At 32.3% G+C, this 24,991-nt stretch overlaps 1 protein-coding gene across 1 annotated transcript; it reads right to left on the bottom strand.

The window, feature by feature from the left end:
• Positions 1-3,349: 3,349 nt before the first annotated feature.
• Positions 3,350-23,320, bottom strand: LOC132725886 (mitochondrial coenzyme A transporter SLC25A42-like). Its single transcript, XM_060711075.1, has 8 exons — positions 23,298-23,320; positions 21,819-21,898; positions 17,432-17,563; positions 15,425-15,614; positions 12,441-12,557; positions 11,341-11,492; positions 7,218-7,340; positions 3,350-4,187 (listed from the first exon to the last, which is right to left on the bottom strand). Exons 1-8 carry the CDS (start codon positions 23,318-23,320, stop codon positions 3,973-3,975), a joined length of 1,032 nt encoding a protein of 343 aa, XP_060567058.1. The 3' UTR covers positions 3,350-3,972.
• Positions 23,321-24,991: the final 1,671 nt, after the last annotated feature.

The raw sequence follows: 24,991 nt of genomic DNA, 5'->3' as shown, positions 1-24,991 counted from the left end.
CAAATATCTAAGCTCTAGCTCTTATGGTTTTTTAAAAGAAGATATTTAAAGTTTTTTCTTTCGGTTGCCATGGCAACCAGAGTTCTGCATGGAATTAAATTCTTTGAACAATGTTTAAAGGTGACCACCAAAAGAACATTCCTGTGAAGTTTGGATGAAATTGGCTTAGTGGTTTATGAGGAGATGTCATTTAAAGTAAAAGTTTACGGACGGACGACGGACGAAAAGCGGTCACAAAAGCTCACCCTGTCACTTTGTGACAGGTGAGCTAAAAAACGTACAAACTATTGGAATATGCGTTCCTTAATACGGGTCAAGTAAAGTTGGTCATTTCTTTAAAAAAAAAAGCCAGTTTTTTTAATGACACTATATATTTATACTGTACCCACTTATTATGTGTAGGATTTAAAGCATAACATATCTACATCATGTGATGTCAAAACATGCTTAAGAGACCATGTAGCAATTATCAAAATTTTCATATATCAAATTTAAGCATAGTATATCTTTAAACTTTTCTGCAATTTTGTTAAATCATCATGTAAGATTTGAAGTATCAATTTTGATCCTGATCCTATTTTGTTTCAACTTTTGAAACAAAAAGTTTTGATGTTAAGGAGGTACATGTATAATAATACTGTCAAATAATATTTGCAGGTGATTAAATCTCTCATATACATGTATGTAGGCAATAAATGACTAAAATCTGGATTTCGAGACATGAGTACATTAGAAATTGTGAGAAATAATGCCTAACAAATACAAAAAGCCTGTGGCAAAAAATGCAACTAGAAAAGACTTTTACAACTTAAAACAAGCTTACATTTAGTTATATATTACAAAATAAACATTTATTTAAATTTTGACAATTTGCTCTTTATAATTTGGATCTATGTAGAAGGAATCAACACAATGTTAGAACGGAAATGTAACATTCATAATGACACAAACATTTCAGATATCTCATATGACCCTTTCCAGATATGTCAATACATAACAATGTAAGGGTCAACTTATGAAATTTGGAAATCTCACCTTGAAAACATTATTTAAATACACATGTATATTGAAACTAAAAATGTGCCTATAGGATATGAATGCCCCTACATTCCACTATTTTGTCAGTCTACTGACATACAGCAGGACAGTATGACAGACAAAGAAAATTCTACATGACCCCCCCCCCCCCCCCCTACCTTAAATGGTCCAGGCATAAAAACAACATCCAGTTTTTCCCATGTTGGCATCTTGATTTTTTTTCCATTATTGATCTTCACAAATTTCAAATCTCAATTTCATATTCTTAAGTATGCTTAAAAGGAAATAAAAACAAGCAAACCCCAGATGCACAACTACACATGCTGAACAATATTCCTGTAAAATTTCATGACTCCAGGTCAAATAATTTTTGAGTTACGCAAGACACAAGTTGAAAATTGCATTTTTTTACTAAGTGCAATAACTCTACAAATAATTTTCTCATCTGAACAGAGGTCATAGGTCAGAACATGAAAAAACCTTGATACTATCAATGTACTATAAATTCAATGTACTATAAATTAGTTCAATTTACCCATTAAAAATCTTTGGTTGACTTTCTGGAATATATATCTACATACATGTACATTATATAACAAAATAATAACAACAGAAATTCGAAATATAATCTTTGGATGCGTATTTTCCAGTTTTTGTAAAAATGTTGCAATTGTTAGAACAATATTCCCAAGGCCATTAACAAACAAAAGTGACATATTCCCGTAATCTTTGTCTTAAATAGTGTTGAAATTATTGTAAAAGGGGCCATAACTCATCATAGAAAATATAACTGTGATAGCATATGAGGAATGATAACATGCCAACAAAATATCTTCAACTGTAAAATTGCTTTGTAATATAGAATATATGAACGGTATTGAAGGTCTGAGGCAAAACTTCAGAAAAAGCAGCTCGGTATGACCCTATTATTTCTCTGGGGGCTTTTTGAGTACACAGAATATTCTCAAAATTTAAGTTATGATCAACTAATCATTTGCACTCTGTTCAAGGTATCAAAGCTGAATTCAATCTGGCTAAAGTTTAGATCTACACTAGTTATTTCCTGCATGTAGATCTGATTGCCATTGTATTTGTTTCACTTTCACTGTGATTCTGATTTAGCAAAACAGCTTTTTTTTAGCCATGCAATCAAATTGTCCTTTACAGATAGGCATTAGACAAAATATCAAAATATCGCTGTCTTAGGAAGTAAAACAAATTGTTGATTGAAGTAATTTGAAACAAATTAACTGGAAATAATATACTCAGTGAACTGTAAGTGGGCAAGATTGTTTTGCCAGTTTACCTGCCAACTATATGGACAATGCCATGTTTGTTCTCAAAATCGTGGAAAATTAAAAACCAAATTATTTTCAAAATTTCAAAAGCTCAGATGATTGGCTGTTTGAAAGGTCACAAGAAGGTGACCTCTTATTTGTGAACTTCAGATCTTAAAGGGATATTCAGGCAAAATAATGACAAAAATATCAAAATGATCTAATGCACTCAAATCATGCTAGAATGACATTTATTAAAGTTTCAGCATGAATTTCTGTTTAAATTCTATATATTTTGGGTTTAAAGCGTAAATATATCTATATATATATTGAACAAAAATTAGACGCCAATAGAATCACCGAATACTTTGAAAATAAGTCAGGTAATTTGGACAAACCCTTGAAAATACAATAACAGACAGTGTGGATATTGTATGATTCAAAAAGGTCTAAGTCATTCATTTGACATGTTTTTCAACGTTTCCAGAGTTCACTGTGGTAGCTTTTGTGAAATCCTAGCGCTCTAACCTGACCCACGCGGGTCAAGTTAGGAAACCACCGTTTTATTCTTTATATGGAGAAAAGTTTTGTTTCTTTGACTGTCTAATATATTCATTTTGAGGGCATTTACAGAATAATGAATGAAATATTCAAAACTAAGAAATGAAAAATTTGCCTGTGTCTCCCTTTAATGCGTAGCGTTAATTAGAAGCTGATTATATTCAGTTTAAGCTGGATTTATTTGGTTTATGGATAACAACATGACTCTGTAACATATTTTGATAATTCAATGATAATTAAAACAATCCACAAACCTAATGGTTTCTAATTAAACATAAACCAACAACTAGTTCTTTTACAGACCAACCTTGACAAACAATTTGTCTTTTTCTGTGATACATCTCATCTAATTTTTCACACACAAAAAAATCTCGAAAGGAAGTGCCTGCCTTTTACCATATTTACCTCCCTTTCCAAAAGTGTAAGCCATTTTGGAGGGCGATAGTCTATGTTATATAATGAATTAAAAAAAATTTTTATATTCTGTCTATTTACGTGAATTGTCCAAATCTTTCATACATATGAAGCTACATGTTATCATAGAACCAGTATGTAAAATATTTTTTATAACTTTTCATGAAGAAGATAGATATAAGAGAGATATTTATATCATCTTTACCATATGATGATATATAAGAAATACCCCAAAAATGGCAGCCAGGGGAGATAATAATTGCTATGTGAAAAGCATGTGTAAAGTATGAAAGTTGACCCTGTGTACTTTTACCAATACCAATACACTTGGCAGTTTTAACAACAACAACCAACCTTAAATAAGAAGTTAAGATACAATGATGTAACAAAATGCCATTCACATCAAAATGCACATTCTACTTTGCTATGAGAAAATTTTCTAAGATGTTGTAACGGACAAAATATTTGTCAAGGTTTGACTGTAAACAAACACTACTCATACATAAACTTTTATAAAAAAACAAATATCAATAATTACATAACATAAAACAAAACAATCATTTTTCTTTCTACAGAAAACATTCTTATAAACATTTTTTAAATCACATGTGCACATAAATAACATCTTTAACATAGGATCACATTATAAATTTATATTTTCTTAATATTATAAACTTAACACCTAGCTGTCATCGCTGTCTATGTGAAAGACTTCGAATTTCCGTAACCACATTCGTACTGTTTCAAATGTCATAAAACTAATACCAGCAGATATAGGTCCCTTTATCCAATTCATAGATAGGCCTTTATAGAGACCACCTTTGAGCCCTTCATGTACATAAACTGTCTTAGCAGTTTTATATATAGTAGTGTAATCTGTAGAGTGGCCAGTAACACCTGAAAAATATATATATCATTATATGTAACTACAAGAGCTGTCAGTAGAACAGCAACGCTCGACTATTCTTAGTGCTTGATAGTAAAAAAAATGCTTGATACAGTTACCTTCTCCTGTTTACAGGTTGGGGTCATGATGGTGAACAAGTGTGCAAAGTTTCAAAGCCATATGTCAATGGACTGTGAAAATATTTGAACTATTACAAAAACTTTAACATAAATTCTAAGTCTAAAAAGGGGCATAATTCTGTCAAAATGCTTGATAGAGTTACCTCCTCCTGTTTACAGGTTGGGGTCATTATGTTGAACAAGTGTGCAAAGTTTCAAAGCCATATGTCAATGGACTTTGAAAATATTTGAGCCGCGTCACAACAAAACCAACATAATGGGTTTGCGACCAGCATGGATCCAGACCAGCCTGCGCATCTGCGCAGTCTGATCAGGATCCATGCTGTTCGCTATCAGTTGCTCTACTTGTAATAGGGTTGGGTAAGCGCAAAGCATGAATCCTGATCAGACTGCGCGGATGCGCAGGCTGGTCTGGATCCATGCTGGTTGCAAACCCACTATGTTGGTTTTGTCGTGACGCGGCTCATTTGAACTATTACAAAAACTTTAACGTAAATTCTAAGTCGAAAAAGGGGCATAATTCTGTCAAAATGCTTGATAGAGTTACCTCCTCCTGTTTACAGGTTGGGGTCATGATGTTGAACAAGTGTGCAAAGTTTCAAAGTCATATGTCAATGGACTTTGAAAATATTTGAACTATTACAAAAACTTTAACGTAAATTCTAAGTCGAAAAAGGGGCATAATTCTGTCAAAATGCTTGATACAGTTACCTCCTCCTGTTTACAGGTTGGGGTCATGATGGTGAACAAGTGTGCAAAGTTTCAAAGCCATATGTCTATGGACTTTGAAAATATTTGAACTATTACAAAAACTTTAACGAAAATTCTAAGTCGAAAAAGGGGCATAATTCTGTCGAAATGCTTGATAGAGTTACCTCCTCCTGTCTACAGGTTGGGGTCATGATGGTGAACAAGTGTGCAAAGTTTCAAAACTATATGTCAATGGACTTTGAAAATATTTGAACTATTACAAAAACTTTAACGTAAATTCTAAGTCGAAAAAGGGGCATAATTCTGTCAAAATGCTTGATAGAGTTACCTCCTCCTGTCTACAGGTTGGGGTCATGATGGTGAACAAGTGTGCAAAGTTTCAAAGCCATATGTCAATGGACTTTGAAAATATTTGAACTATTACAAAAACTTTAACGTAAATTCTAAGTCGAAAAAAGGGGCATAATTCTGTCAAAATGCTTGATAGAGTTACCTCCTCCTGTCTACAGGTTGGGGTCATGATGGTGAACAAGTGTGCAAAGTTTCAAAACCATATGTCAATGGACTTTGAAAATATTTGAACTATTACAAAAACTTTAACGTAAATTCTAAGTTGAAAAAGGGGCATAATTCTGTCAAAATGCTTGATAGAGTTACCTCCTCCTGTCTACAGGTTGGGGTCATGATGGTGAACAAGTGTGCAAAGTTTCAAAGCCATATGTCAATGGACTTTGAAAATATTTGAACTATTACAAAAACTTTAACATAAGTGGTTACGCCGACGCCGACGCTCGGGTGACTGCAATAGCTCTACTTATTCTTATCGAATAGTCGAGCTAAAAAGGGGCATAATTCTGTCAAAATGCTTGATAGAGTTACCTTCTCCTGTCTACAGGTTGGGGTCATGATGGTGAACAAGTGTGCAAAGTTTCAAAGCCATATGTCTATGAACTTTGAAAATATTTGAACTATTACAAAAACTTTAACATAAATTCTAAGTCGAAAAAGGGGCATAATTCTGTCAAAATGCTTGATAGAGTTACCTTCTCCTGTCTACAGGTTGGGGTCATGATGGTGAACAAGTGTGCAAAGTTTCAAAGCCATATGTCAATGGACTTTGAAAATATTTGAACTATTACAAAAACTTTAACATAAGTGGTTACGCCGACGCCGCCGCGGACGCTCGGGTGACTGCAATAGCTCTACTTATTCTTATCGAATAGTCGAGCTAAAAATGCTTATTGTTAGATACTCCATATGTTGTAAGCTTGTAAAAAAAAATTGTAAACACTTTAAAAGCACATTGTAACTCAGAAATCAATAAAAGGTCAGAAAGGTCAAACATGTGTTTTATATTGTTTCAATAATGGCTTTCAGAGCACATGATACACAATGGAAAAAAATAGCACTGAACATGCTGTTATGGGTCATAAAGGTAGCAAAATGTAAACAAAGAAGTATTTTGACTTCCATACAAAATACTAAATCCCTAATATCATATCAATAGTCAAAGAAGAAAAAGATATTTCATCTATATAGCCATGGGTAACTTTTTGGAAATTGTAACAAGATACTAAAAATAAATAGTTTTAGGGATATAAAAATGAAAGCATTTCCATGGCTTAATATCACCAATCACAACAATTAAACAAACTGAATCAAACATTTTAACATAGCACTATCTTTATCAATTTGGTTACATTAAGAAGATGTGGTTCAACAATTTAAATAATTAAGAGTTGCGGGAATGACCTGAAAATTTGCACTTAAGTTATAGGTTCAGATTAACATATGAGCTGTGTCATGACAAAACCAACGTAATGGGTTTGCGACCAGCATGGATCCAGACCAGCCTGCGCATCCGCGCAGTCTGATCAGAATCCACGCTGTTCGCTACCAGTTTCTCTATTTGTAATCGAGTTTGTAAGCGAACAGCATGGATCTTGATCAGACTGCGTGGATGCGCAGGCTGGTCTGGATCCATGCTGGTCGCAAACCCATTATATTGGTTTTGTCATGACGTGGCTCATATATAGAACACATATCTCAGAAAAATATTTCAAATCCTGTCATGTCAAAAACCCTTTAACAAATATTTTACATATAAATATACAACTTGTTCAATACTCACTGAAAAAAATATTTCAATAATAAATCAAGTGATCAGTTAGTTAATAATAAAAATATTACCAGCAGTTTGCATGCGTCGTCTAACAATATCTAATGGATATGATGTACACTGGCCACATATACCCGCAACAGCTCCACAATACCAACGTTCTAGGGGCGTCGGGTCAACACCCTTTGAATATTCTGTTTCAAAAATGGGAAAGATAAATTTCATATAGGCTTTAAGTATAGTAATTGTGTGATATAATTTGTAATGAACAATAGATAAAACTAATCAAAGGGCTGCATGCTCTGTGGAATTTTCTGATCTTTCCTGTATAAGTTTATTTTTTATATACTATTATTCATCTTACGCAGCGACTGCGTTTAACAGTTTGTGATTGATACATATGGAATTTTGCATGCCTAGAGTTGCATCAAAAATCATTTTTCATTTTTTATTACAGCCACACTTTATCCTTGCATATCGTGGCTACTTCCTTAAAAAAGACACTTCAAAAAAAATGTTGCCTCGACAAGGATTTTAACCTAAGGCCTCTCACACCCTAAACGAGCGTGCTACCTCTGCACCACAGTGAAGTAATACGTATGTAGCGTGAATAAAAACAAATATATTGTAATTCTAAAATTGAGAATTTTCATTTCGTATTTGTAATCTTTATTAATTTCGAGGTATTTTGTTCACGATAAACCTGTTGTAAAACACTGATGAAAATGTTGTAGCGAAAATCTCGCCAAAACAGTCCGACAAGTATTCCATTACTCGACAGTCACATTTATTTGTGTACTACGCTCTGGAGTATTCGGTAATCGACATAGCTAAAAATAGCATTTTCATTGATTAAGCTTTACGAAAATAGCCGAACATTTTTCATTGGGTAAAAAAGATATTCATTCGCGAAATTTGTGATTGTAACATCAAATTTCTATTACTCTAAAGTTTTAATGCACTGTAATTCGTTAAATGCATACATATTCTTTATTTTAAATTGCTGGTTTTTAAGCAGTTCTGAGTGAGAACTACTTTGCGTTGTTAGGTCTGTTAGGAAAATTTGTGTTAGACCGTGGATGTTAGCTATGTATTTACTGATCTTGCGATCAGAAAATACAACAAGAGCTGTCCGTAAGACAGCGCGCTCGACTTTTTTATTGCTTGCCAATAAAAAAAGTTTTTGCAGTAAAAGGCAATACAAGAATCTCTGTATTTTTAAAGTGAACAATGGCCATGAGCATTAAGATATTTAGTGAAGAATTATTTTACTGAATTGTGTGATACCCTTGAACACTGCAGCAAAGTTTGAAATGTTTAAGTCAAAAGAGGGCTGGTAAGAAAGAAAAAAAAACTGAGTTGAGCCTTAAATAAATTTAATTCTAAGTCGATAAAAGGCCTTAATTTTTAAAACAAATCCTTGACAGAGTTACCTTCTCTTGCGTACAGATGGGGGTAATGATGTGAAATAGCATTAAAAGTTTCAAAGCAATATCTCAAAGGGTTAAGGCAATAAGTGGATTTTACCCATATTCAATGTATTTTCTAAGTCAAAAAGGGGCATAATTCTGTCAAAAACCTTGACAGAGTTATGTCCTCTTGTCTGTTGATGAAGGTCGTGATGGTAAACAAGTATGGTCAGTTTCAAAGCAATACCTCCAATGGTTTTGAAATAAAGTGAGGTGGTACAAAAAACTTAACCAAGCTCAATACACTTTCTAAGTCAAAAAAGGGCCATAATTCTGTCAAAAACCTTGACAGAGTTATGTACTCTTGTCTGTAGATGGAGGTTATGATGGTGAACAAGTATGGTAAGTTTCAAAGCCATACTTGTAATACTTCTGAAATAAAGTGGGGTGGTACGAAAAACTTAACCAAGGTGTGACGCCAACGCCGACGCCGGGGCGAGTAGGATAGCTCCCCTTTTCATAGAAAAGTCGAGCTAAAAATGTGTCCATAGGACACGGGTGCCCCAACACTCAACTGTTTTGTCAATCTTATGTCAGACTCTAGATTAAATATTGTTTGGGCTACATGTGCCACAAGTTGAAAACTAAAACTCTTTTACTAAGTAAAGCAGGCCTCGACATTAGCGGTGGTCCGTTGGTCCGAGACCACTTGATTTTGGCAAGGACAATCTAATTTTAAAACCCACTGGTCCGTCTGACCACTTGAATTTTCTGGTTGATGTAAGGCTCATTTGGGAAAATGGCGATTTGGTCAAAAACATGTTATATAATTTTGTTTAAAATCATGTGTCCTATGTACATGTATATGGTTCATTAATTTCTGATTAGTTAAAAAAGTTCTTATGTCATCAATAATTTTCATTTGAAGTTGCTAAAATTAAGTTTATGCAAGTAAAGAGTTCAGAATTTGTGATATTAATTTAGGTACAAAATTCATTCAAATGGTAGTAATTATGCATCGTCTGATACCCACGGCGGAACCATTAACATTTATGTTATGTTACAAGTTAATCAACTGTGAGTATCCGATGATGGTTTCAGATACTTGAATAACGGCAGCAAACGAAAGGAACTGGAAAAATACGTCTAGTAATTCTTTGCTATTTATCTTTATTTTAACTGTATATTATAACGATAAGAGATCTATTTCTTCTAGAGTTAAAATTACTTTAAAAGGTTAAAAATACTCAATGTCAAAAATGAATATCAACCAACAAGCAATAGGGAGGTAAAAATTCTGTATTATAAATCTGTGAGAAAAATAAGCTAAACTATAGTTATATATAACATTGTTATTATTTTAATAATTTAGATATTTCCTTGTTTTCAAAGACAAGAATAAGATAATTTATTAGTTTCATTAAAAATGTTAATCTATAAAAGATACTATGTTATTATCATGATTATAAGACGTACCACATATCAGCAATGAATATTTGAATAACAGTAAGAAAATAACAGACACAAATGGTTTCACTATTCCCTAACTTGAGTTGAGGGAGAAATCGCTTCAATATAAAAGTTAACATAAATAAGAGCTCTGTTGTGTATTTTTGAATGAGATAAAAAAGAACAAACAAATAACTCCTAATAATACCTACTGACTTGCTCTCCCTTTTCTGATTAGATTAAAAATATATATCTAAAAATATCTGTTTTCTTTAAAGGTTAATAATTCATCTTTGTCATCAAGTTTAAACATTTTTTCTACATTTGCATTAAAATGATATAATAATGAAAACTGACCACCTGACTTCTGGAAGGACCACCTAACTTTCAAATCTAGTGGTCCAGCGTACCACCTGCTAAATAAGTTAGTGTCAATGCCTGTAAAGGGCAAGAACTTTACAAAAACTGAATAAATCAACAAGCGAACCCCAAGGTGCATTAGTACACATGCTGACCAACATTCTTGTAAACTTTCAGGCCTACAGGTCAGATACTTTTTGAGCTATGCATGAACAAGTTGAAAATTGCAAATTTATAGTAAGTCAAGGGCAATAACTCTAACTAAACTGAAAAAATCCACATCCAAATACCGGAATAACTCTGACAAAACAGAATAAATCCACAAGCAAAACCCTAGGTGCACAACTTCACATGCTGATCAACATTCCTGAAAAGTTTCATGACTCTAGGTCAAATTCTTTTGGAGTTACATGCGACACAATTTGAAAATTGTAAATTTTTACTCAGTCAAGGGCAATAACTCTACCAATACTAAATATATCCACACGAAAATACCCAGGTGCACAACTACACATGCTGATCAACATTCCTGTAAAAATTCATGACTCTAGTTCAAATACTGTTTGAGCTAGGTGCGGCACAAAATGAGAACGGACGGACGGATGGACAAGGATAAATCTAAATGCCCCCCCCCCCAAAGAGGGGGTACAAAAATGCGTTTCCATGAAACAATGCACGAAATGTCTATTTTTTTTCCAGAATTCAAAGAAGTGTTTTATTTATATTTTTAACTATTTGGGCATGAGTTGTTCCACAAACAAACAATTTCAAGAGCTTGATAATAAAACATTTAGCCTTCGATGTAGGAATTGTATAAGTTTACACTGAAATTCAGAAATAAAGCTGCAAGTGAATAATAAACTTCATCATAATTTTTAGCATCCAAAACAGCTCACTTGATACAGTGTTAAAACAGTAATTCTAGTATCTAGTTTGCCACTGCACTAACATCAACACAAGAACCAACAAAGTTTACCTGCATGGACAATTTTTAAAGTTTCGTATGTAAAGAAACTGATGCCTGAATATATACAAGATCCGAACATCGTTGGAGTGTAGCCTCGCATCATCACCCTCCAACCCTCCTCCCTCAATACATTCCGGAAACATACTATCAAACTGCTATATCTGTACAACATACAAAAAAAACATATTCATCTTTAATATGCCAGTCTAATAATGTTACAATATTAAATTTGTCTTCACCTCTGACTTGGGGAATAGAGTTAGGAAATAGTATCAATTCTGAGAGCATTGTTATAATATGAAGTATGGTTTAAAAAGTCTTTAAATGAAAAACCGTCCATTATAAAAAATTTACACAATATTGTACAAAGAATTAATATATAGTTCCATTCTGGCGATCAAGAAAAAAATGTAGTTGGAGTTTATGTTTGGTGGTAAAATTTGTTTTAGCCTCTGAGTTTCCATTATTTAAAGGCTGTTCCAGTCGGTTGAAAAAAAATGTTGTTAAGGCAGATACATTTTGAGAATAATGAATTTTGAAAACAAATGGTCTGAAACTGTATTGACCCTGGTGGCCATCAGTGAAACAGAACATTTTTTAGTTATTTTGGCCTTTTGGCCTAAAGGATATTTTAAAACATCAATACTTATTTTTTATAATCAACATATGAGTGACTGGCCCCTGAAAAGTTCAAGAGGATATCTAAAAATATTTTACCTATCTTTATGAGTGACTGCCATCCTGGCCCTGGCAAAGTCTAGAGGATATTAAAACATATATTACCTATCTTTATGAGTGACTGCCATCCTGGCCCTGGCAAAGTCTAGAGGATATCTAAAAATATATTACCTATCTTTATGAGTGACAGCCATCCTGGCCCTGGCAAAGTCTAGGATATTCAAAAATATATTACCTATCTTTATGAGTGACAGCCATCCTGGCCCTGGCAAAGTCTAGAGGATATTCAAAAATATATTACCTATCTTTATGAGTGACAGCCATCCTGGCCCTGGCAAAGTCTAGGATATTCAAAAATATTTTACCTATCTTTATTAGTGACTGCCATCCTGGCCCTGGCAAAGTCTAGAGGATATTCAAAAATATATTACCTATTTTTATGAGTGACTGCCATCCTGGCCCTGGCAAAGTCTAGAGGATATGTACAAGTTGTGGCAGTTACTCCAGCAAGAGAACCTGCAGCTGCTCTCAACAATGGTGGCAAATTTCTGTTAATTTAAAATAATGTTTTTTCATAGGATTATTTGATAACAACATTTAACATAATGTTTAATTTAAAATAATAATTTTCTTATACAAGATGCCCATCATTCACGAATTTTGATGCTCAAAAACTGTTACTTTACAAAAAAAGGATGTTTTCTTTATTTTACCTGCCAAAACAGGAGAATAACAACATAGTATCAAAATTTACATTTTGCAAAATAAGATATGTAATATTCAAATTATGGATATTGTCTCTATAGTATGTACCAGGTATGTTCAGCAGAAACTGCCCAATATTTCCACTACAAGGTAACCAATGTTAAAATTTCCCTTTCCTACAGGTAATAAATAGATCCTATAGGTCCTACAGGCCTAACAACTTGCATTTAGAAACATAATATTAAAATAAATGTGACAAATGTATTTTTTTCAAACATCAATTAACACATATCCTTTCTTTAAATCTTTTGTTCAGTTATACGTGTTGCAACATAAAGTCTTGACAGAGTTGTCCATAGGAAAAACATTCAAATCATTTTATCCTGCTTCTGTCTATATTATCAGCTGGATATAGCCTTACTCTCCAGTCATTACGTCACATGGTTAGCCTATGATGATGTCACATGGTTAGCAGCATATAGACACTGTTTTTTCGTGGAAAAGGTAAGATTAACACCAATTAAGGTGACAACGGAATCAACTGAAAATACCTAAAATGAGATTTTTTGCTAAGTAGATTTATCAACCTTTTCTGAACACATTCGTGATTTAATTTTGGAAGCAGTTAGTCCAAAAAATGTGTTTTTTAACGTTTTAAAACGGTACCTATACTATTTGTATCTGCTATTCGCGTAACCTGTCGATTATCGATAACGCTCCGCCCCCTGTTGAGGCATCAATGAGGGAAATCGGTAGTTCCATATATCCGTGAATTACAGGTCCGTACTAGTCCATACTTCTCGTAATACATGTATCGTACAACTAACGTACATCTTTTATGAATATCTCAACATTTAGCCTTTTTTATGAATTAAGAAATTGTCGGCCAATGTACGTAACATAATGTATGAAACATAAATAATTAAGCATAGCGGCAAATCGCACGACCACAGGGTTGATTAAAAATGCATTTGCTAAAATATCCATAATGTGTGAAAATAATTTGTCTGTCCCGTTAATCTGATAGATATTACGTTGAGTTGATAGACTTTTGTACGGATTAAAGGGCTTACTTTACATTCAACATCGTTTTCTAACAATGTCAAGTAAAACAACAACAAAACAGACAACATTTTTTATGTGAACGCCTATATGACTTGTGGTAAGGTGTCCCTGACAAATTTCTAAACCATTTTAGATTGTATAAGGATGATTATTTCTCTATAAATAAAAAAAAGATATTAAGATATATTCTCAGTGAAAATAAATTGTTCGCCAGTAAATCGGACACAGTACTAATAAATCTGGGACAAAGTATGAAATTTATTGTCTATCCCGGTAGAAACTGGATCTCTATGCCGTGCATAGATGATATTCATAATAGAAGTCAAGAAGGCCAGATCATAAAGATCGAGTAATACCTTTTATTTCTATTAAAATATGTGAAGCATTATCAATTTGGTGGAAAAATATATAATATCCCGTTCCTATTTGTACATCTACCATGGACTTTAAAAGACTGTCAGAAGCTTAGTTTTTTGTTATTTTATTTTATATTTTAACGGAATTTCATACACGAATACACAGGCAGAGTGACACTGTTATAATACAATAATAATGCTGATGATAATAATAATAAACTTCAAAAAGGAAACAATTAAATACCCCGCTAGCGGTGCGCAAATGCGTTCCATTCCCCCCCCCCCCACTGAGTGCCTCAAATTTTACCGATAGTCACGAGACATGTGCGACAGATACCAGACGGATAGTAAATCACGTTAAGATTTGAAGAAATTTCGGCTATAAACTGATATTAATCAGCAGCTTTTAAATTGGTCAGATGTCACTGGGTCATAAAATGTTGTTAGAGTATGTTACCGCAACTTGTGACCCTCTCTGGTGCGATATTTGTGTATTATGCAATTATTTAGCGTGAAACGTAGGGGTCCGAGAGAGAACAGCCGATTTATGACACTTCATTTGATGCGGGTCGGACTAACTTTGAATCGGCATAACTTTTTTAATAATCAAGCAATTAACATGCGGTTTAAAGCACATGAAAGGAAATTCATTTACGGAGGGAACCGTGTCAGGGATTTTTGTTTGCTCAATAGGCGACTTAATTATCTTTAATTACGTAATATGTATGGTGAAAAAAGTCGTATAAAATGTTTGACGTTACGTAATATTTTTTTGAGAAAAGATACAAAAAATTTGAGACACGGTTCCCTAGATAATATTAATATGGTTATTTTCCAAAAGTTTGATGACAAAAAAATAAAAAATGACTTTGATATGACGATTTAAAATTTTAGGATTTTTATTTAAAATCAATAATTTACAAAGGCATTTTTTTCAAATATGTTATTTTTTATGATGATCAACGACATTTAATGCACAAAGATTAAATAAATAACAATTATTACTAAAATGACTTTGTTTAAATGACATTTATGTGAGTACCACGGAAAGTGTCTGTTGTCACCTTAAATAATCTAAAAACATAGTTATTGTAACTCGACAAAAGCGGGATAAACCCAATACATGATTCTTGTAGGGTTGGAGAAGGTTAAAGCTAGCCAAGATACACTTTCTGCTCACCAGCCCTAGCCCTGACAAGTTCAAGAGGATATTTAAAAATATGTTGACTGGCACTGACAAGGGCTTCTCCATTCCGACATTAACTATGTATTTTCTACATGAAACTTACTTTCGTTTTTTCCCTTTGTTCAGCAGCAGTTTATATTGTTCGTGAGCAGTATATTGTATGGCAGCATATGGGACTATTCTAACCATTGTGGCAGAGTTGCCCCTCCACAGGGCAAGAAATCCTTCACTTTTGTAAGTCTTGATGAGGAACTGTATGGCTTTCTTAAATGAGAATCTCATTGTATTGGAGGCTGAAACACAAATATACATTAATATTTTCCTATCCCACCAATACAACTTTCAGATTTGTTATTTTTTTATACTCTGCAAGTAATTGCATTGGAAAACAAAAGTTTAAAAAGAACATCTCAACTACAATACATTGTATATCAATGCTGTCACATTTCAGCAGAATAGCTCCACTTATCCTTGAATAAAAGTGTTTGAAAATGATGTTAAAGGTACTCCACTGAGGTTCTTTGTCATGAAGGGACTGGAAACTGATTCAGGGCTTCCACTAATGGAAGTTTGTGAGTCATTTACTCCTTGATTTTGGCTTGTGACTTCCAAAATTTTGTGCTTTTCCTTCTTTACCTATACTGGGGTTCTACATATTACCAGACAAAATATGAAGTTTTTTATCTGTAACTTTTATTTAAAATAATAAAAAATAATGGAATTTTACCCAAATAATTTTGGGTTCTTAATGCACGTAAACATTCCTTTATCAATCATGACATTAAACATTTGACCGTAGAAATGTGTCTTTAAAGTAGGGCATTATAAGAGGGAAAAAATCATGTAAACAACTCAATTTACCGGACATTGCGTTTCAAAATTCTTTGAAGTCGTGAATTGAAATTAATCTTAAAATAACCAGCAAGGAAGCTATCACTATTGAATGGCAAGGTTAAGATATTTGAAAAACCCAGTATGTCACTAGAAATAGACACGGCAGTCATGCCTGTTATGAAGAGGCCAATATATAGGGTGTAATTGAAATTAAAACTATTAACTCAATTAACGTATAGATCAAAAGTATGAAACATTTCTATATTCAAATGGAATTCTGTTCTTCTGTTCTTTGTCATACAGTTTCCTTTTTGTCATCATGTAGCATGTCACAAAAGCCATAAAGTCTATTTTTTGTACATTTCATGTAGAGTTTCCTCCCATGGGCGTAACCCGTTTCCTTACATGTTTTTTAATTTGCATTTCTTTGTAAAAGACAACAACAAGATATTGTTTGAAATAAATTAAAAATTTCTTTTTATCATTAAAATATGTAACGATTGTCTCTTGAGATAACGCTGAGAAGAATTAAAAGTAAAACCTATCTAAAAAAAAAAACCATTAAGGGTCTCCATATTCGGGCCTGCGCAGAACAGATTATTCCCCCGCATGACCAGGTCATGAAATAACTAGTAAACAAAAGGGCATGTTAGTAGATAAAGAACTGAATCAACAATATTTACCTGAGAGTGGTTTTGTTGTTATTTACTTTGAAATAGAAAGTGTGTGTACAATTCAGAATGTATGATTTTTGAATCGAAGCAAAAAATAAAGCACTATTCAGCAGTAATAGCTTTTGTCCGGTAAACTGATTGTCCGGGAAATATGAAGGACCCCAGTATCTTGTGACTTCCAATTTTAGAGATTTTGCCATCTCTGACTTCCAAATTTTAAAACTTAATGGAAGCCCTGCTGATTTCCAAGATTTTTGTACCATTTGATGTAGATCTCAATAACTTGTGCAAATTGTCAGATCATTTCCTTAACCCATTTTCCAGGATAATCATTTTTATTGTGCAAAATAAACAAAAAATGAAAATTGTTGCAACGCTTTTCACTCATTTTTTTTCCTATTAAATCACAATTTGTGAAATTATCACAACTTTATGATATGCATATGCACACTACAATGCATAGCAAGATTTCTACAATACAATACATATCGGTGTGTCCAACATTTCTCAATTCTTGCTAAATTAATGAAAAGTATTAAGCTTAAATGGATACTAGTATGTGCTGTAGCCCAGAAATGGATTTGACAAACATAATTTCTTACTCTGAAAGTTGATCTTGGTTCTATCCAAGGGTGCTATCGTTGTTTTAGCTATTGCCCCAGCAAAGCCCCCTGCTATGAAAGACGTGAGGATTTTGTTGTGATTTGATATCTGTAAAATAGAACCCAATATGACTAATTACTAATAATGTTTTGACATTTATCTGTTTTACATTTGTTAATTAAACCTTGAAAAATAATACTAACAAGTATCAGAAGTATCTGAATCCATGCTGGTCGCAAACTCACTATGTTGGTTTTGTTGTTACGCAGCTCATATTATGTTGTACCTATTCATGAATATGAAAAACCTGGCTGAACACCATTTGATGTTAGCTCTGGTAAATTTGCCTGAATGGGATGTAAAAGCAATCAAGTATGTTTTAGTCTTTTTTGGATTTCAATAAAATAAAACAAACAAAAAAACAATTAAATATCATTATATGAATAATTAAATATCATTATATAAATAATTCCACACAAAAATATATGTTAATTATGCAGCAATAATCTTTATTTATTTATTAAGGCAGGTGCTACTATGACTGTTTTAAATTTATAGATTTTCATTACAAACACTTTAATTTTTGTAAAATCTGTGGTAGGTAGTAAAGGAACATTCCACCATAAACAGTTAAAAAAATACAAAAGCACATCGTACAGCTGTGTACAATGTATTAGGTGTAATTCCCCAGAGCTAAATCTGTAAATTGCAAGTCAATAGAAACATAACAAGAGCCACCGCCGGGCGGGGGCAACGCTCGACTTTTTACTTTTTCTAAACGCAAACATAGAAAGGTTTGAACATATATTGATGTTTCCTTTTTATAAATTTAGTTGGTCTGTCTTGTCACATTAGTTTTGTTTATATATTTTGTATATACATGAATAGAAACATTAAGCATATTTCTAAAAATAGCAACAGTACACAATTTCTAAAAATAGCAACAATGACGCAATTTCTAAAAATAGCAACAATGACGCAATTTCTAAAAATAGAAAAAATGACGCAATTTCTAAAAATAGAAAAAAATGACGCAATTTCTAAAAATAGAAACAATGACGCAATTTCTAAAAATAGAAAAAAAAATGACGCAATTTCTAAAAATAGAAACATTGACGCAATTTCTAAAAATGGAAAAAAATGACGCAATTACTAAAAATAGCAACAATGACGCAATTTCTAAAAATAGAAAAAAATGGACGCAATTTCTAAAAAAAGAAAAAAATGACGCAATTACTAAAAATAGCAACAATGACGCAATTTCTAAAAATAGAAAAAATGACGGAATTTCTAAAAATAGAACAAAAATGACGCAATTTCTAAAAATAGCAACAATGACACAATTTCTAAAAATAGAAAAAATGACGCAATTTCTAAAAATAGGAAAAAATGACTCAAATTCTAAAAATAGCAACAATGACGCAATTTCTAAAAATAGAAAAACATGATGCAATTTCTAAAAATAGAAACAATGACGCAATTTCTAAAAATAGAACAAAAATGACGAAATTTGTAAAAATAGAAAAAAATGACGCAATTTCTAAAAATAGAAAAAATGACGCAATTTCTAAAAATAGAACAAAAATGACGCAATTTCTAAAAATAGCAACAATGACACAATTTCTAAAAATAGAAAAAATGACGCAATTTCTAAAAATAGAAAAACATGATGCAATTTCTAAAAATAGAAAAAATGACGCAATTTCTAAAAATAGAAAAACATGACCCAATTTCTAAAAATAGAAAAACATGACGCAATTTCTTAAAATAGAAAAACATGAAGCAATTTCTAAAAATAGAAAAAAATGACGCAATTTCTAATAATAGAAAAAAATGACGCAATTTCTAAAAATAGAAACAATGACGCAATTTCTGAAAATAGAAACAATGACGCAATTTCTAAAAATAGAACAAAAATGACGAAATTTGTAAAAATAGAAAAAAATGACGCAATTTCGAAAAATAGCAACAATGACGCAATTTCTAAAAATAGAAAAAATGACGCAATTTCTAAAAATAGAACAAAAATGACGCAATTTCTAAAAATAGCAACAATGACACAATTTCTAAAAATAGAAAAAATGACGCAATTTCTAAAAATAGAACAAAAATGACGAAATTTGTAAAAATAGAAAAAAATGACGCAATTTCTAAAAATAGCAACAATGACGCAATTTCTAAAAATAGAAAAAATGACGCAATTTCTAAAAATAGAACAAAAATGACGCAATTTCTAAAAATAGCAACAATGACACAATTTCTAAAAATAGAAAAAATGACGCAATTTCTAAAAATAGAAAAACATGATGCAATTTCTAAAAATAGAAAAAATGACGCAATTTCTAAAAATAGAAAAACATGACCCAATTTCTAAAAATAGAAAAACATGACGCAATTTCTAAAAATAGAAAAACATGAAGCAATTTCTAAAAATAGAAAAAAATGACGCAATTTCTAAAAATAGAAAAAAATGACGCAATTTCTAAAAATAGAAACAATGACGCAATTTCTGAAAATAGAAACAATGACGCAATTTCTAAAAATAGAACAAAAATGACGAAATTTGTAAAAATAGAAAAAAATGACGCAATTTCTAAAAATAGCAACAATGACGCAATTTCTAAAAATAGAAAAAATGACGCAATTTCTAAAAATAGAACAAAAATGACGCAATTTCTAAAAATAGCAACAATGACACAATTTCTAAAAATAGAAAAAATGACGCAATTTCTAAAAATAGAAAAACATGACGCAATTATATACATGTATATATATATATATATATATATATATATATATATATATTTGATATATATTTGATATATATATATATTTGATATATATATATATATATATCTATATATGTATATATATATATATATATATATATATATACATGCATATATATATATATATATATATATATATATACAGTACAGATATCGAGGAATATGCAAATTTCTGCGAGTATCGAGTAATCTCAAAAAGCGTGACTCCGAGTGGATTATAAATTTCTCGGCTGAAAAAGAGTGACTCCGAGACAAAAACGAGTGACAATTTTGTCCGCGGGACTCCGTGAATCTCCGAGTCAAAAAGAGTGACTCCGAGAAAATAAGACTGATTTGGTACACGTATGCTTTATTTATTTATTAATTAATATAATGCTCTACCTCTAAAATAAAATCCTTCAACGCATGTATTATTCATTCAAAATAACAATGTTGTCGAAAATTCTTCGTTGATGTAAAGTATCACAAGTGAAAACGAAAGTAGACACACTTGATTCATTAATTAATTAAAGGAAAGAATAACCGATGATTTCCCGCAATTCCCGTAACGCTCAGTGTCAAAAACCTATTTAATTTAGTATTCTAAAATAAGAAAATATAGATGAGCTTCTTTATTGTTTATACAAATTTATAATTATTATGTAAGCAAAAAAAAAGAAGAAGAAAAAAAAGGAAATACATGGCAAAACAACCACGTGCTTAGGTCGATTCATTCCATTGACATACTATCGTAAGGGAAATTATACTTTGTACCTGAACTGAATAAAAATACAACATTTTCTTTAAGACAGTTTACAAAGTATTCTTCAGTGAAATGCATCTGCCTTGGAAAGTAATTTTATACTTTTAAGTCAGGCTTTTAGATAAATTTGTACCAGTTACATAAATGATACCAAACTGATTTCCATGTGAAGTACATGTACGTCTCCTTTTAATTGTTGGTTGATAAAAAATCCGTGAAATACGAGATATAATACATCATTCCATACAATGCACTAGCCAAAACAGCGACACCCTATGTCGGCATGTACAGTCCTGCTTTTAACATTAATGTATAAATTTATTTTACTATTGCTTTCAGAACAATATAGAACAGAGTTAAGAAGTTCGATCTGCTAGGCAATTCTACCGATGTTGGCAGCACAAGAAAGGACAACATTAAGGAATTCATTTAATGAAATTATACCGACGTTTGCAGGGGGAAAACAACAGGCGCTGCGTCGTCTCAAAAATAAAACCATGAATTATAAAACAAGAACATTGAGATTGGCAGTGATTTTTTAAAGGCATGGCGGTCTTTTTCAATCCACATACGTACATGTACAATGCATGCCCGCTTGCTCTGACGATCAAAAATGTTCATATGCTATTATAAAAATATTGTTTTATCGTCTATTAACAGTACATGTACGTGAAATCGGAAGTAGTTTAATCTTTGTCAAAACTGTTTTTTTATTTTTATAAAATGACATGATAAAGATGATGTACAAAACCATAAACAAATAAAACAAAAAGACAAATAAAATGATCATTTTATTCTTTGCTGTTTTTATTTTTTGTCAATCTGTGTAATGCTGATTACAGGTGAATGAATTACGGGAGCAGTGCGCTAGGTAAGTTGAACGGCCTCTGTCAACTTGTTTACACCTCCATAACTCTTGAATTCCTCCATAATGCCTGAAATAAAAAACAAAAATCTTAATTTATTAATGATCATCACAAGACAATTGACTTTTGATATCAATATCGACATACGTCTACATATGACTTTGATAACAGAATGAGACCGACAGATTTTCGGAGATACTCTTGGAATAAAATTACAACAATATATTACTAATTTTTATGCAGCTTTATTTAGAAACGATTAAGTTAATGTTAATTCTCAAAAATTATATATAAATCAAGTGTCTTCTAATTAAAACGGCGGATGTGACAGGTTGACACGTAACTAAAATACATGTAAACAATGGATTATGAAGAAACGTACATGCACATTATGACAATTTTTAAAACTATACAAACCAATATAAAAGTTGGGAAAGTCATTTTTTTGATGTGCACATGTTATCAATGATTAAAATATTATGAAGATCGAAACTCATTTTCCACATTGAAAAAAAATAAACACATTAACACTGTAGCGAATATAGAAAAGTTACTTCCCCTTAATGAGTAAACACCATTTGTATACAATCAAAACAAATTGTTCCACACGTGAATTCTTGTAAATTGTACCTGTAAGTTGATATCAAATATGTTTGATGATGTTGCTTGATTTAATTACCTTTTGCTTTTCAATCTGGAGTTCTTAGAAGTTGTCGGTTATGTTATTAATGTATAAAAAAGGTAAGATTATCTTTATTTTGGCGATGGTTCCCGAGTCATGTAACTATGTACAAAAGTAACGCATATTGAAAAGGTAAGCAGTATTTGATTCAATGATAGTAATATATTCAAGCGTTTACAAGATATGGAAGACGACAGAGGGCGCAAGCAGTCCCGAGCCAATATATAAGGCAGTTGAATGTGTGAAATAGAGAGTTGGTGTTTTAGCAGCGTGTTGAACAGTCGACAATCCTAAATGCTATACCTACTTTTTATATTCTTAGTTGCACAGTGCATAGCGCTGTGATAAGGCTGAGAAAAATTAAGTAGAAAGAAAGCAAGGATTAAAGATTAATAAAGGAAGATTAAGAATAGTTTTATAAGTAGAGAAATAGAGAACGAGAGAGAGGGAACGTATATATATAAATAGTATTTCAAAGGATATTAATTTAATAAATTGTTTAATAGGTATAGAAATCATTATTCGTTTTTCAATTAAAAGACAAGGTAATATCGAGGAAAATTATATCTATATATTTAATTCAATTTGGTAATTCATGCACATTTATTAAGCAATATAAATCATTGGTCTTCAATCAAATAATCATAAGGCAAAGAAGCCAGAGGAAAATTTAGTATCATACAGGTATAAGCTCGGTGCACGTTACAAATTTGGTGGCAGCGACGGTGGGATAAAAGATAAAGGATAAAATATAATAGTTAAACAGATAAGTACTTAATCAAGTACCGAGCCCGTAGCAAAGAGACCATTTTTTTTCATATATAAATCATGAATGACATGAGCATTGAAGACAAGCAAATATTGCTTGATAAAATCAAACTACTTGAAATAGAGAATGAAAGTCTCAGGGTACAGCTCGAGATACATTCCCTGGACAAATTCTTGAATAAATCTGAAATATCCTCTGTGACGGAAAGTTCAGCACAGAGCGGTGAACCAGATCACAAGGATAAGTCACCAGGCTTGAAGCACAGTACACCAAGTGAGCCAGAAGTATTAGATTTTATGGCAAAAACACCGGTTCCCGGGTTCTAGAATGAAGGACCGAAGATACTGATTTGAAAGCCTATATTAAAAAGGTTTCTAAGATAAAGAATGAAGGCTTCTCAAACTCCACGCTTTTAGGCCTGAGAAACATTGAGAGGCGATTATGGATCGTTTGAAATTCGGAAAATGCCCCGTATAAAAGAACATTCATACAGGGATAATTTAGATAAATTTTCAGACACCAGTAATTTAGTCCCTAATTTAACACCCTTTTATTCAAACAAAAAGACCCCAATTGCCGCATATCCCGGAAAGAAAAAAATAGAAAAAACGAAGCAGTTGGTCCAAACCCACATTTTGAATTTTTGAACCACGTATTTAGGTTTTTCAATTCCTTGACTGAAAGTAAAAACCATATAATACTGTTGTTAAAAGGAACAAGGAGACAGGGATATAAGTCCGGAAACATGGGATCGTTTTGTGCACTAAAAGAAAAAGGCTTTGTGATAGGGAAAATAAGTTACGCTTTGACATCCCGTATGAAGAAAACAAGAATTTTGATGACTATTTACAAGACTTAGGACCTGACTCAAGGCATACAAACCAGCCAAAAATGGACAGTTCTCAAGAATCAAAAGTATACATGAAGCCAGCTACTTTTGATGGAACAGGATCATGGCTAGATTACAAAGCTCATTTTGACGCTTGTTGTGAGATTAACAGATGGTCTGAAAACAAAAAAGGTCTTTATTTGGCCGTTTCTTTGCGCGGACAGGCTCAGGGTGTATTCGGAAATCTTGGAACTAAAGATCGAAGCTTTAATGAATTAGTTAAGGCTTTAGAAGAGCGATTTGCACCTCCAAATCAAACAGAATTATATTGAGTGCAATTAAGAGAGAGAAAGCAAAAACCGTCTGAGTCTTTATCAGAAATGGGCCAGGAGATACGAAAGACTTACTAACTTAGCCTATCCCTCAGCACCTTCAGATGTGAGAGAACCTTGGCAAAAGAGCAGTTCATAGATTCTCTCTTCAGTTCAGACATGAGACTAAGAATAAAGCAAGCAAGGCCTGTAAACCTCAACGATGCTGTAAGACACGCAGTAGAGCTGGAGGCTTTTCATAGAGCGGAGAGGCGAACAACAGATAATAAAAATTTTATGCGTACGGTTAGTCATGCAGAAAATTTAAATGTTAAGTTACAAAATGACGTTGAACAGTTACAGAAGTCAGTGTCAGAAATTAAGAAAATTTTACAGGGCAATACTTGGTCAAAGTCTGCAGATTCTAGACAAGGGTTTAAGACACAAGATCTAAGAAAATTCCGATGGTTCGGGTAAAATGTACACAAATTCAAAATACTCAAGTTCAAGGTATAGTAATAATAATAATTATTATAGAGATATGTCAAGTTCTAAATGTTATGAATGCGGT

The sequence above is a fragment of the Ruditapes philippinarum genome, unplaced genomic scaffold (assembly GCF_026571515.1).
Source record: "Ruditapes philippinarum isolate M1 unplaced genomic scaffold, ASM2657151v2 ctg1584_1_1_1_1, whole genome shotgun sequence".
Lineage (NCBI taxonomy): Eukaryota > Metazoa > Mollusca > Bivalvia > Venerida > Veneridae > Ruditapes > Ruditapes philippinarum.
This window is presented reverse-complemented; position numbering and strand designations above follow the sequence as displayed.

Coding starts and splice junctions, on each gene's coding strand:
- LOC132725886 (XM_060711075.1), bottom strand. CDS start 23,320: ATGGTCTCTTTGCTACGGGCTCG. Junction 12,558..15,424: donor AACAAAGGGAAAAAACGAAA/GTAAGTTTCATG, acceptor TTAAATTAACAG/AAATTTGCCACCATTGTTGA. Junction 4,188..7,217: donor ACGACGCATGCAAACTGCTG/GTAATATTTTTA, acceptor TATATTTTTCAG/GTGTTACTGGCCACTCTACA.